The 14,902-nt window shown below is 34.1% G+C and overlaps 1 protein-coding gene across 1 annotated transcript in view; it reads left to right on the top strand.

The window, feature by feature from the left end:
• LOC135964391 (ankyrin repeat domain-containing protein 30A-like) overlaps positions 1-14,902 on the top strand; it is a 139,822-nt gene that overhangs the window by 27,653 nt on the left and 97,267 nt on the right. Inside the window, exons 13-16 of the mRNA XM_065520014.2 lie at positions 3,482-3,512; positions 6,285-6,357; positions 12,592-12,670; positions 12,996-13,057. Coding sequence (XP_065376086.1) covers positions 3,482-3,512; positions 6,285-6,357; positions 12,592-12,670; positions 12,996-13,057 — 245 coding nt within the window. The remainder of the gene's footprint in view (positions 1-3,481; positions 3,513-6,284; positions 6,358-12,591; positions 12,671-12,995; positions 13,058-14,902) is intronic.

The raw sequence follows: 14,902 nt of genomic DNA, 5'->3' as shown, positions 1-14,902 counted from the left end.
TTTGGTAAGCTGAATTTGGAATTCCATAACCATGAATTCCTTGAGAGAAAGGTCTCAAGTCAACACCACTAGAGGGTAATTAACACTGCTGACCCCCCAGTACAAAGCAATCATGCACCCTCGGATGATCAAAGTTTGGTCTTAGGACCATATGAGTAAACAAGCTATTTAGATAAACTCCTCCACATTCCCTAGTTATTTGCTCCATTGCTGTCCACTCACAGTAAAGAGGATTAGGCTGCTTTCAGCCAAATCATTTACTGAAGTTGTGCAAACCTCTAACCACGGCCTTTCAAGAAGGTTTGTGTCTATTTCCTGTAACTATCTTTATAAATATTTTTCTAATCACTTTTTCTGATCCCTGACAAGTAGGGTTTCTTTTTCCCTGTGAAAGCCATCAGTTAAGGGGCCATTTCTGACTAGGAAATATAAATATAAAATAAGTTTGCATTTCCAGTGGCAATGGAAAGATTAAGCAAAGGCAGAAAATAGGTATAGTTAATATGATTTACTGATTATTGAGTTTAAAAAGCTAGGGGACAGAAAAAAATCTCAGGTCATTCATAAGTTTCCACATTGTGCATTAGCATTTACAATGCTCATGGGGAAGGAGTAGGAAACTGTCAGGTCAACAGAGAAGTGCAAACAGTCATGGAACAGACCGAAGTTTTCTTTACATATTGAGTTTAATGAAACATTTATGTGGGATATTTTCAATAAGTAATTGGATTATAGGTGTTTGTAGCTGGAGATAGTACTATGGTTGGAGATGCAGGCCTAGAATAATTTTATTACAATTATTAGGCAAAGCCATAGATCTCAATGAGCTTATCCATTATGCAGAAGATGTAGAATAAGAAGAAAGCCATTGACAAAACCCTGGGACTATCAACATTTTACAGAGTCAAAGGACTTGGTAAAGGTGACTGAGCAGTGGCTAATGAAAAGTAGGAGAGCAGTCAGAGAAAGTGATGTTGCAAATTTCTTTTAAATGTGAGAATTTCATGAGATTACTGAAAAGTCAATTGGATTTAACTTACAAGTTTTTCAGTGGTAATCTGTTCAAAAGAATTCTTTTAGAATTCTTAAGTGTACTATTGATGTGGTTAATGTTTCTGGTGTCCAAGAAGAAATTTCCCATGATCCTACCTAACTTTTTGTAACTGAAGCAGCCAACATACACAGGGTCTGGAAAATTGTCTAGACTGGAGAGTACATGTGCCAGCATTTTTCCAGAATTGTCAAAAGCTAAGGGTCATGTGTGAGGAAAAGTGCTGTTTTTTTATGTGTTTCTTGTGGAGAGTGGAGATCTGTGTTGTCTCTCTCTCTCTCTGTCTCTCTCTCTCTCACACACACACACACACATACACACGTGCACAGTACAGTAATTCACCCTTATCCACAGGGGATATTTTCTAAGACACCCAGTGAATGTCTGAAACTGTGGATAGTATGGAACCTTATACATTCATATTTTTTCTATACATGAATATTTCTGATAAAGTTTAATTCGTAAATTAGGCACAGAAAGAGATTAACAATAACTCATAATAAAATAAAACAATAACAATATATTATAATCAAAGTTAAGTGAATGTGGTCTCTCAAAGTGTCTTGTATTGTACTCACCCTTCTCACTCATATGATAATTGTGAGATGATATAATGCCTATGTGATGAGATGAAGTCAGGAGAATGAGGTAGGAGTTGTCATGTGGTGTTAGGCTACTAATTATTTCTGGCTATCTGACTACACATCAGAAGGAGGATCATCTGCTTTATGTGACCCTGGATCATTGAGCCATGATAGTGTTGATGGTTGGGATTCAGGAACAGACCATTTTGATGACTAATGGGCAGATAGCATATACAAAGGGATGACTCATGACCTGGGTGAGATGCAACAGGGTGTCTTAATATTTCATCATATTCCTTAGAATGACACACTATTTAAGACTTATGACTTGTATATTTCTGGAATCCCCCATTTAATATTTTGGACTACAGTTGGCCACAAGTAGCTGAAGTCACAGAAATCCAAACCTTCAATATTATATTGTGAAGTATATGTTTGGTCTTCCACACTGTTTTGTGGCATACAACTCATAAAATGTTTAGAATCTCCAAAGTGATGTCTTTGTATGCTAATAATTGAGTGATAACTGACAGTCCCTAGATAGCTTCAGGAAAGGAGCTTGTCACAAAAAAGAACAAGGTATGATTAGAGTGTTGGGACTTTCAGCCCCACCCCTAAACCTCCTAGGAGGTGACAGGAGCTGAAGATAAGGTCAATTACCAGTGGCCGCAGATTTTTTCATTCATGCCTATGTAATAAAGCTTTCTTAAGAACCCAGAATGACTGGGATCAAAGACCTTCCAGAAAGCTGAATGTATGGAAGTATTTGGAGGCTGATGTGCCCTGGGAGGGCATGGAAGCTCCATGCCCCTTCCCCCATAACTTGCCATATGCATCTATTCATGTGTCTCCTTTGTGATACCCTTTATAATAAACTGGTAAATGTGTTTCCCTTCATCTTTGGGGCACTCTAGCATGTTAATCAAACCCAAAGAGGGAGTCTTGAGAACCCCAACTTGAAATCAGCTGGTTAGAAGTTTCAGAGACACAGATTTGCAATTGGTATGGGAGGGCAGTCTTGTGAGACTGAGCCTTCAACCTGTGGAATCTGAGACTATTTCTAGACAGATAGTGTTGGAATTGAATAGAGGACAACCAGCTGGTTTCTGCTACAGAATTGATTGCCTACTTGTTGGTGGAGAAAATCCTCGAAACATTTGGTCGCAGAAGTCTTCTGTTTTGATGTTTGTGGTGTGAAAGCAGAGGGAAATCATGTGTGTGTGTTTCTTTCTATAAGTAGAGCAGATCAAGAGAGACTACTGTATCCTCTGTTCTAACTGCTCCGAGTTCATTTGTCTAGAAATTATACTTTCTAAGGTTGACACTGTCCACTTATACTAATTCTGCTAATAATACAATTTTCTGTTTGCATTATGGCTATTGTACACTGTAGTTCACTTTTAGATATCAAATTGTGCTAAATTCGATTTTTCCTCTCATTTGAGAACTATAAAGGAGGGGAAATAATAGTTCTTAATGCATCAATTTTCTACCAGTAGTTTACTTAATAATAATTTTACTATAGTCTTAATGTATTGTCCCAAAGGAATGCTGTATATCAAATTATCTCAGTCTTTATAACAAAGCATCTGAGTATTATGCTTTTTTATACAATATCTGGATCATGCATGAAAGTGTGCATGATTCTTTTAAATTAAGTTAAAGTATCATGATGTCTCCCAGGCTACTTTCAGACTCCTGGGCTCCTCCGGTGATCCTCCTGCCTCACCTTCCCAAGTAGCTGGGATTACAGGCATGTGCCATCATGCCCTCTTATGTTTTTAATATTCTGTATTTTCTATCTATATTTGTTGATTTAATGTATTTTACTTTTTCTCTTTAATAGTGCATGTGAGTTCTGTAGAGTCTATATTCAGGTAAGACTTTATGGTTTTTTAAAACGTATATTTTAACTCAGAACATATAGAGGAAAGAAATCACTATCTGTTGAGTATTCTACTCTGGGCTAGACAACATATTATGTGCTTAATATTTATCATCTCACATAGTCATCACACAGTTTTGTAAAACATCTGTGCTACTATCACCTACTTTGTAGTAGTCAATCAAATGTGGTTCAGAGAGGTTGATTAATTGGTCTATGATTTCATAGCTAAAAAGTAACTGACCCTTGAGTTTGCCATCAGCCTACCTTGCTCCCAAATCCCTTCTCTTGCCCCTCAGCACAGATTGATGGATACCTGTGCATCATTAGGATCAAGGTCCAGGTTCAGATGGGATGAATTCACAAAGTCACATTTTGTCATATGTTAACTCTTTTTAGAGATTTCCCTTAGAACACTGGTTAATCCAAGACTTTGTTCTAACATGTTTAAGAGTTAAAGAGGTAGACCAGTACCTTGTTTTTATCATCAAAGTTTTTAGAGCAGATCTGACTTAGCTGTGGTGACAAGACATAGGTTTTTGTTTCATAAGCAAGACCAGGTAAGTCCTATAGATGAATTATTTTACTCTTATTGGAGAATATCTACGTAGAAATATGTTAATCATATTTAGAGGCTATTTCTTATAGATTTCTCGGTTTACTGACTTCCCAGCTTAGTTTTTCTTCAAAGCAGTACCCTGCCTAGTTGCATGAACTCTTCTTTTTTTTGCTAGAGTCTTTTTTTCTTCTTCCATGACTTTTCTATGATCTTTTCCTGATTACTTTCTTCTCTGCTTTCCTTGGTGTTCTTTTCTTCTATTATTTTATTGCTTTCTACCAGCCCCATTTTTCTATAGGTAAAATTAAAAGTACATGAAATTTTAGGATTTTAAGGACTCTTGGAGACTAATCAAAATACTTTCATATTTCAACCTGTATTTAATATCCTGGAAAAATGGTTGTTCAGATGGAGAGTCTGAAACTCAAAGTGACCTATTTAAATATAGGAGGTAACAAGTAATATTTAAACTCATTTCAAAGCCCATTACTCTTGTTTTTATATCACCATGTAAGTGAGTGTTTGAATAATAGAAAGGAAGAGGAAATGGGTCTAATTAAACAAATTGAAAAGGATAAGAATGGAATTAGCTGGAGAACCCAGTGGAAGTAGGTAACAAGAGAATTAGCAGGGAAAGGCCAAGTCTGAAGAGAAATAATCCCAGGATTGGTAGGAGTAAGGGTTTTACCAAAGAGATCAGAATGTTGGATCTTATGACAAGTTTGATGAAGATAAATTAGAACAAACACAGTAGATATTGGGAGTTATCTAGAAAGGCATATTAAATATGGTACAAAATAGGTCCTGAATAGGTCACTGCTTTTTTGCTTGTTTAATTGGAGGAATGGACAAACTTCAAGATTTCTGTTGAAAGGGTAAAAAAAAAAAAAAAAGTCTCTACGATCAGATAGAAATGTGCTATTCTGTTCTTTCACCCCAAATCTCACTGGAGAGGCTTAGAGCCCCTTGAATGCTAGGAGATTGAAGGTTGCTGAATTACACAGATCTGTGGCCCAGGGCAAGTGTCCCCTCCCCTTTGCCTCTTTTTCCAAGCCTCTAATGTCCTACCCATGTACATGTAAAGCAGGGGTAAGATTGGCTGGCAAATAAGTCAGGGAGCTTCAATTGGGTTTTTGGTAACATGCTTATGGGGGAGGTGAATGACTGACTGAGACTCCATTTAGTTGTTTTCCAGGAACAGGTAAATACAGAGCTTCTTGGCTGGTCATTGAATTTATCTTTTCAGTAATCTGTGCTTTGATGAGCTGAATATTTAAAGGTTGGAGACTGCCATGAAGCCCTGCAGAAGAAAGATGTGGAAGTGAGAGACGCTTTCACTATATATAGTGGCTCCCACTTCCAGATCTTTCTCTCTGTGTATATATGGTACTTAGAGAAATCCAATTATCAGGACTCAGTTTTCTAGCAGTCTCTCTCCTTGGGAATAAGTACAAAGATTTTTAAGGTTTTGCTAGTTGTTGTAGCCCTGAACAGGGAAGGACAAGTATAAAATAAGTAGTTAGATTTTATTATTTTTACAGTTTCACTTTTTGTTGAGAAAAATATTTCTAATAAGAAATATACATTTGTGATTTGACATTTGTAGGTTCAGCTTTTCAACATTTCAAATATTTCAGGGCACCCTCTGTAGTGTTTTAGGGTGAAGGGAAGCAACAAGGCATTCTTAAGTGGTTTTTTTGCTGAGAAACAAAGAATGTCATTTTCCTGTGACACAGATTAGTCTTTGAATCAGAGATAGATAACGGAAAAGGGATACGGTAACTGTGTCTTTCTTCCTCATTTTAGGTTATCAAGTTTGTTCCGGTTTAGATATCAAAAGTTATGTCAGTTATTAAGTAGATTTCTCGTTCATCATTGAGGACAGTTTGTGAGGACAAATTATATTCAGGGTATGCCAATTATATTGGCTGTCACTATTTTTTATGAAGCTAAGAGTGAGTGTTCATTGAATGTTATAGGTTGGGGAGGAAGAGTCAAAAATATGTAACTAAGATATTTTTTAAAAACAGAGGGCATATTTTAATTTTACCAAGAAACATGATTTAATATACAGAGGACTGATCTTTTCCCAGATTTTGCTTTTTGTTTTCATTTTTTAAAGTAAGCACCAAGATATGTACTAGCAGATTTTATTTTTAAAATATGTGAATTTGCTCATTTATGTTACATCTTTTTTCTCTAAAGTCATTTTGGCAAACAGACTATTGAAAATTCACAGTCTACAAAACTTGAGGAAGACTTTAATCTTGCTACCAAGGTAAAATGGTCTTTTGTGAAGTTGATTTTCTCAGTTGGAATCTAGTTCTGTATAGTATTTACTTTTCATGTTTTGCAGTGCTGTAAGTATCATTATTTCATGTTGGCAATATAAAGTTGGTCAGATAAGAACATTTTATATAAAATATGAGTAGTTGATTTAAACTTTTTTTTTACTTTAGTAAATAACAAATGTTTGGTAAATACTTTGAGGTTGTGAGGGCCCAAAAAAGGAATGGGCTGGAGAATATATAGTGACAGGAACATTATATTAGAAAAAACTTTTCCACAGTAAAGAATATATAAAATCTGGTAAATTTTTATTTGGATAAGTGTACTTACTGTGAGTTTTAAAATTATCCTATTGTAACTTAAAAAAAAAAACCTCATGCTTAAATTTGTCTTTAATGGATCACGTTACTTATTATAGTAATCAAGGAATCTCTCTGATACTGTTCAGTTCCCAAACTGTGCCACATAGCATATAGGTTTTTTTGCACTTATTATTTTGATATTACATAGTTTATAGGAGAGAGCTTTGTCTCAGTTTCTCTTCTTGGTTCTTTAAATACACCAAAATAATATTAGAAGTTGTGAAAATTTATTTGGGCATGGTGGTGCATGCCTGTAGTTCCAGCTACCAAGGAGGCTGATGCAGGAGGATTGCTTGAGCCCAAGAGTTTGAGACCAGTGTGGGCAACATAATGAGACCTTATCTCTAATTTAAAAAATAATAGTAGAAATTTAGAAATGTAAATTCTCTTTCTCAGAATCTGTATTATTAAGGGATGCCAGTGTGTTTTCTAAGTTACTTAATTAAAAGTATACTTTAAAGTCTTCATCTAAATGAAGAACGCAGGTTTTACCCCAATTAAACAACCAGTTCTGGAATTAGAGACTCTTAATAAGCATATGGCAAGATTTTAATTTCAGAATTTTTAAATTGCAGTTTTTAAACATATTGTTCTAGGATCTATGATCACATTTGAAAATTTTAAATTTCAGAAGATTTTGTATTTAGTTGTTTACATAATTGTTTTGAAGCTCTTGCATCACTATGAGATACCGCAAGTTAGAAAACATACTTGCGTGCATCCTTGTGTACCCAGAATACAGTCTTGCCTATAAAAAGCATTTTAAGAGGTTTTCAATGTGAATAAATAAGCAGACAAATGAATTTTTATGTTATGGAATGTTACAAGTAAGATAATATGCATAATATATCTTAAAATTAAATCTAATTCATTTCTAAAATATGGTTTAAATTTATATTGTCTTTTAATATTTAGAATGCATAAATTCATGTAAGTTATCTTGAGAAAATATGTCTTAAATAAGACAATCAGTGACATGTAGTAAATAAGAAAGAAGGTTACGCTGTATTTTCCAGTATCTTCCAAGTGGAGTTTAGATTAAAAAAAAAAAATTAATGAATTTAGTCTCAACTCATGCTCTTTTTTTTTTTTGAAATGGGGTCTCCCTCTGTCATGCAGGCTAGAGTGCAGTGGCACGATCTCGGCTCACTTCCTCCTCCACCTTCCAGGTTCGAGCAGTTCTCCTGCCTTAGCCTCCTGTGTAGCTGGTACTACAGGCACGTGTCACCACGCCCACTTTATTTTTGTAATTTTAGTAGAGACAGGATTTTACCCTGTTGACCAGGATGGTCTCAATCTCTTGACCTCATGATTTGTCCTCCTGGGCCTCCCAAAGTGCTGGGATTACAGCGTGAGCCACTGAGCCCGGCCGAAAGTCATGTTCTATTAAACATATATTTTTAAGGAATACGTTACTCTAAAATTCTTATTACCAATACTTTCTTCAGGTGAAAAGTTTATGAAACATTCCTTTTTAAATTTTTTCTCTCTCTGTAGTAAGAAAATTCTCGCTTTTAGGTATTGGCTGACGACCATGTTTAACTAATTTGGTGTCTTCTTATATAATAATAAAATTTAAATCTTTATTACACAGGTATTAACAAAATAACTAATTATAGTGTAAATACTGATCGGCATTATAGGAATATGTTATGAACAAAAGTCTGTATTTTATGTATTTCATCACATGTCTTATAGTAGTTGTTTTTCATTTTCTTTCATGACTGAAGCTATACTTGATTGGTAAGGTCTCTTGTTTGTTTCTCCCTCTTTCACCTTTTTAAAAATGATTTACCCCAGACTTTTTTTCTCACAGAATACATTTTTTCAGTGTCTGCTTTTGAGAGGGCATCACTGTCTCCATTGTCAGCATATTTATTTACAGGTTTCTATTTAGTTGCTATACAGGATTTTCATTAATCAATCATTGCCTTCCCCATGATTTACTCTTTCTTTCTCTGTTTCTTGGAAGAAGCAGAATTTATACAATTATTTATACTTAGCTTTTTGCCACACAGAAGAGAAACAACCCATACCATTTCAATGCAAACCCAGTTAAATAAGGTACTATTAAAAACTAAAGTCTCACATTTTTCCACACAAGAGGTAATTAATACAACTGTGAAGAGATATTCCAAAATATAACATGTAATTTAACTTTTTAAATTTTAATTATTTCTATAATATTATAAACTTTGTAAGGGTAAATTTTTGTCCTAGGTTATTTTGGTTAAAAAAATAATCTAGGGGCCGAGTGCGGTGGCTGACGCCTGTAATCCTAGGACTTGGGAAGCCCAGGTGGGTAGATCACGAGGTCAGGAGATCGAGACCATCCTGGCTAACATGGTGAAACCCCGTCTCTACTAAAAATACAAAAAATTAACCAGGTGTGGTGGCGGGCGCCTGTAGTCCCAGCTACTCAGGAGGCTGAGGCAGGAGAATGGCGTGAGTCCGGGAGGCGGAGCTTGCAGTGAGCAGAGATTGCACCACTCTAGCCTGGGAGACAGAACGAGACTCCATCTCAAAAAAAAAAAAAAAAAAAAGAAAAAGAAAAAAGAACAATAATAATCTAATGGATACCATCATATTTCTATAATAATAAATTATATGAAGGGGTGAAATGAAATAATTCATTCATTGATGGATACCACCATATTTCTATAATAATAAATTACATGAACGGGGTGAAATGAAATAATTCATTGAAGAAGGGTAAGATAAACATAGAGACTCCATGAGAGAGTCAAGATGACACAGATTATTATTAAAAAAAGAACAAAAAAATTGTTTAAATGAGAGCAGGAACGCTCTAGAATAAAAGATATTATATAAATGATTTAAAATAAAAAATTAGAAAACATAGCCAGGTAATAAATTACGGCTCAGGTGTTTTTGAGTGACTTGTAGCTGATTTTAATAAAAGGCTGAAAGAAAATATAAGAATAACTATAGGTAAGAGCAATTTATTGTACTCTTTAAAATACCTAGTAGAGAATAATTTGAATGTTTCTAATATATAGGAAAGATAAATACTTATGGTGATTAATATCTCAATTATTCTGTTTTGATTATGTGAATGTATTAAGTGATAATATGTACCCCCCAAACATGTACATTTATACTGTGTCAACAAAAAAATTATAAATGGCCGGGCGCGGTGGCTCACACCTGTAATCCCAGCACTTTGGGAGGCCAAGGCAGGCAGATAATGAGGTCAGGAGATCGAGACCATCCTGGCTAACATGGTGAAACCCTGTCTCCACTAAGAAATAGAAAAAAATTAGCCGGGCGTGGTGGCGGGCACCTGTAGTCTCAGCTACTCGGGAGGTTGAGGCAGGAGAATGGCATGAACCCGGGCGGTGGAGCTTGCAGTAAGTCAAGATTGCACCACTGCACTCCAGCCTGGGCAACAGAGCCAGACTCTGTCTCAAAAAAAAAAAAAAAAAAAAAAATTATAAACAAGGAACGAAAATTTAATTCTCACTTCTTTTAGTAACTTTACGTTTTATATTTAATTTAGTCATATTAATGTAGAATGCAAAGTGAAATCTGTTTTAGGCCTTGTCAGCCTTATTGTGAATTATCAATTTTTGACTCTTTGGTTTCTGGTTTAAGATTTCTAATTTAATGTTTGACATATTCTTAGGTTATTTAACTAATTTATCTTACTCTTTGATGTAACCGTGGTAGCTGTTTTGAATATTTTTGATAATAGAGTATAAATAAATAAGCATTTTATTTAAGCTTGTTATTAAAATTACATTTTCTGATCATATGAACAATGTTCTTATTCTGTGTCTCTTAAATTTTTAATCACTTTTTTAAAATCACTTTTAAGCTAGAACACTCTCAAAGAAATAAATGTAGAAATTATTAATCTCTAAAAATATTCTGATATCTTTTGTTCATAGTATGTATGTAGTGGTATTATATACACACAACAAATGAATGTATTCAATATTTGTGGATTTTTTAAAAGTAAAGTGCCTATTATCATAGAATCATATGTGAGGGAAGATTGTTAACAGAGTATACAAACTTAACATCGGAAGAATTGTTTTTACTCTTAAAATATCTCTTGCAATGGGGATATTTTATATTATTTCCAGGAAGCCTTATTAACTTTAGTCTTCATAATTATCAAACCTTGCACATACATTTGTTTATTTCTAAAACTCAGGAATCCTGTTGATTTGAATTTTTTAGTTTCTTTCTTCACTTCTCCTGTGAATACTGAATTCTGCTTGACAATCATAGATATACATAAAAACTATTAAATCTTGAACTTGAATAATTATTGCTTAATTTTCTTTATGTGAGATCTTTTCTCCAATTTTAGACTACCATCCTATATGGTATAAGTAGGCAATTTGAGCTAGTATTATATTGTTTACAGGAACATAAGAAAAGCATGTGAATTTTAAAGCAGGGTTTCACATTTCTATCTCACTTTATAGTAGTACTTAAAAATGCCTCGTAATTCTATGGGTAAGCATTTCTCTTCTAAAATTAAAAATTTCAAGGTTTTTATATAGGTCATTTTGCAGAATCTTGTTGTAGATTTAAATGTTTTCATTCAATTCAAAGATGCATATTGCAATAATATTTCAGAAATAAATATTTACATATATAAATAAAATTATATTCTTGAAACAAATTTGGAAATATATGACTGAGAAACTTAATCCCACGTTTTTCTCTCTCCTTTAATTTCATTTTCAAAATTTCAACAGTCTGTGTAGATTTGTGTTGCTTAATTCTACCCATTTAGTCTATCTTATAAATATTTATTTCCTTATCACTATGTAATTTTCCTCATGTAGATTATCTACTCATACTCCAAATGTATTTATCCAGATCTTTCTTCCAAGCCCCTTGGATGCCTCAAATCTTAGAGGTCTCAAACTGAAAGCATCTTTTTTTTTTATTCTTTTCCTGCCTCTTTTCTGACTCTTTGTAATCTACTCAGTCATCTGGTTTCCCCATCCTAGTAAATAACACCTAGGAAGTAGCCATGAAATGCTCAAGCACTTCAACCTCCATTTTAACCATCCACCACATCCTGCACTTCAACCTTCCTCCAGGTCACCAAGCCAGTCACACACCAAAATTTGTATTATCTACCTTCTTATAATTTTCCATGTCTTATTACCGTAATTAACTCTCTACCTATAATTTTGAAGTACTCCTTTCTAGTTTTGCCCCATATCCCCATGTTCATCTATCTTTACATCACTGGAAGGGTCACCTTTCTAAAATATATTTGTAATGATGTAACCCATCTGCATATTGAGCGGATACCCATTACCTGAAGGGTTAAGTACACATTCTAGCGTGACACATATCTTATATGGTTTGGCCCCATTTTCTCTCTTCAACTCATTTCCTCTGACTGTGTTCCAGTTTTACCATATCACTTTGGCACCCCTCAGTTGCCATGTTGTTTCATGCCTTATTATTTTGCACATGCTGTTGCACCTAGAGTCTTTGTATCCTGACTCTGCACTTTGCCTGTCCTTCCAAATATGGCCCCATTATGGCAGCATTTTCTGTGCTTTTCAGGTGAAACTGATTTTTCTCTCCTTTATGCCCTTATGTATTTTATTGACTTAAATTGTAGAACTGGTGAGTTATGTTTTTCTGTTCTTATTTGTTTTCACATGTCTCTACCATTTCTTGAATGTAAGCTAGAATTTATCTTCTGTGTGTATTTTCTGCTTCTACTAGGTTAGTGCCTGTGATTTGATAGATACAATGGATGTTTTTGTTTTGTTTTGTCTGACAAATTGAGTGAGTGAGTGAATAAATACAATTTTTTTCTGAAGATTTTTTTGTTGTTGCTTTTCGGTTTTTTGTAATAGGAGGGAGCAACAAAGACAGTAACTGGACAACAAGAAAATGATATTGGCATTATTGAACAAGCTCCACAAGATCAAAAAAGTAATGACGATTTTATTTTTTTATGCCAAAATAATAAAAGTGGTAATTTAGTGAATATCTCTGAAAATTTTTCTATGCTTAAATGCTATTATTTAGAAAACAATTTTGTAGACCAAATAACAATGTCTACTTAAAAAAATACTTTCTGCTGTCTTTTCTCATACTATCAATTCTTTTTTCTGAACCTGCTTCAATTTTGAATTTCTATTTTTGCTATTAACTCTTATTTTTGAAATATTCATAAATGGCAATAGATTTGTATATGGTATTACACTTTACAGTAATAAATGTTCTCATATATGTGTCTGTGAATAACATTTTGTAGATAAGATGCCCACATCAGAATCAGGACAAAAAGAAGATATAAAATCACCTTCTGATTCTGAGGTATGTGTATTGTTGTTGATGTTATTTTAAAATTTAAGTAATGAGTAATCTTAAAACATAGAAAGATGATTTGACTTTATTTTCTCACCTCTGCATGTGTCTATATGAAATTATTTTCTGGCATTTATCAGAACGTACTTTTTAATCATGTGCCAAGTGGATAACAGTTGCATAGTGCAATTCTGCTGATTTGCAGTATTAATTTTGAAGCCAGTGTAGAATAGTGCAAAAGAAAATAAGGCTTAGAAGGCACCAGGAATCTATTCAAGTTCTGAAGTTAAATTTGTCTAAAAACTAAATAATTTATCTGCGTTCATTTATGGGCAAATGTATGATTCTATGTATATCTAGATATACAAAAGCTCTAACTGGATTCAGGGAGAAAGAGTTTAAACTGTAGTCTTAGTCTTGCTCAACTTGGAACTTGAAAAGATCATGCCTGGGACTTGAAAGTATTGGTATATTTTGATTATCCAGTATATATCTGAAAGAACATTTCAGGAATTGGATAAACATGAGAAATAGGACACCTGTAAAACTGTAATAACAACAATTTGGTTGAGTAGTATTTTAATAAGCAGGCATTCTTTTCACAAATAGAAACCTTTGAGTCCCTTTGTGGCAGCCATGTTTGCAGCCACATAAGTATCAAATAATAATGTTGTATTCCAAAGTCACAGCTGTGGATGTGAAAGAGATAGGAATGGCCTTACCACTTAGAAGCAGCAGCTGCGTAGTGGTAACAACAATGAGTGGATGTCAAAAAATAAGTCTGTATTTTGGTTCTGTCACTTACTATCTATGGGAACTTGGAAAAAATCATTTAACCTAATCAAATACCAGTAACCTTGTTAATAAAAATAGTGCTCATATCTACCTCTTAGGTACATGTGATGAAATAATGTTGTAACAAATGTGAAAAGATTTTGTAAACTGGAAAGTCTGTATACGAATGTCAGATGAAATGATCAAAGTGGCATTTATGTGAGAGCAGTATTGTTAGCACAAGAACGGGGAGTAGGAACAGGCATGTGGATTTCTAATTTTGGGTAAGGGGATGGTAACTTTCAGCAGGCTACAACTGCAGATTTTCCATAGAAATATAGCAGTTTGGAAAGTTAGACTTTCCTGATGAGATTTTCAATGTTTTGACCTGGAGTAATTTCTTTCTGAGCACTAACTGTGTTAGGCAATGAGACTCTGAATATCCAAGATGAGGGATTATGCTGTAGTAGTAGGAAGAGAATAACAAATAGAAAAAACTTATAAGTCACTATAACTTTTTCTTAAAAACAAAACAGAGAATGTTTGGTTAGAGAAAATTGAAGAACTTTATAATTAGCATGGGTGTGGGAGTGGCAGTGGAATTCTGTGGTCAGAGTAGATCTTTCTGAGACTGCCATTTAATCTCCATCTCAGAGATGAGGCGTAGGCCATATGAAAGTCTAGGAGGAAGACATTCTAAACAGAGAGAACAGTGGACCGTATTTGTTCATCATTTTGTTCTTAACCTAGAATGACTAGGAAGTAGAAAGTGGGGTAACCACCAACATCATCATCATCCTCATTATTCTAAAGTGAAGAAAAATCTGCAAATATGTGTCTGGCACATGTTACACGTTTCACGAATACATGTTTTTGTTTTTCTCTTTTTATGAAGGCTTGCTCTACTTTTCTGAAGTTGTGTCTTAATCAATCACATACTTTATCTAATGACTTTGCTTTCATTTAAAAGTAACATAAATAAAAGTTTTCCTTCTGAATTTTTCCTTTTATTCAAGCAGTTCTTTATCAGCAAAAAACTTGTAAAAATTATTCTTATTATCTTAAGCCCTTGTTTTCCTA

The sequence above is a fragment of the Macaca fascicularis genome, chromosome 9 (genome assembly GCF_037993035.2).
Source record: "Macaca fascicularis isolate 582-1 chromosome 9, T2T-MFA8v1.1".
Taxonomy (NCBI): domain Eukaryota; kingdom Metazoa; phylum Chordata; class Mammalia; order Primates; family Cercopithecidae; genus Macaca; species Macaca fascicularis.
This window is presented reverse-complemented; position numbering and strand designations above follow the sequence as displayed.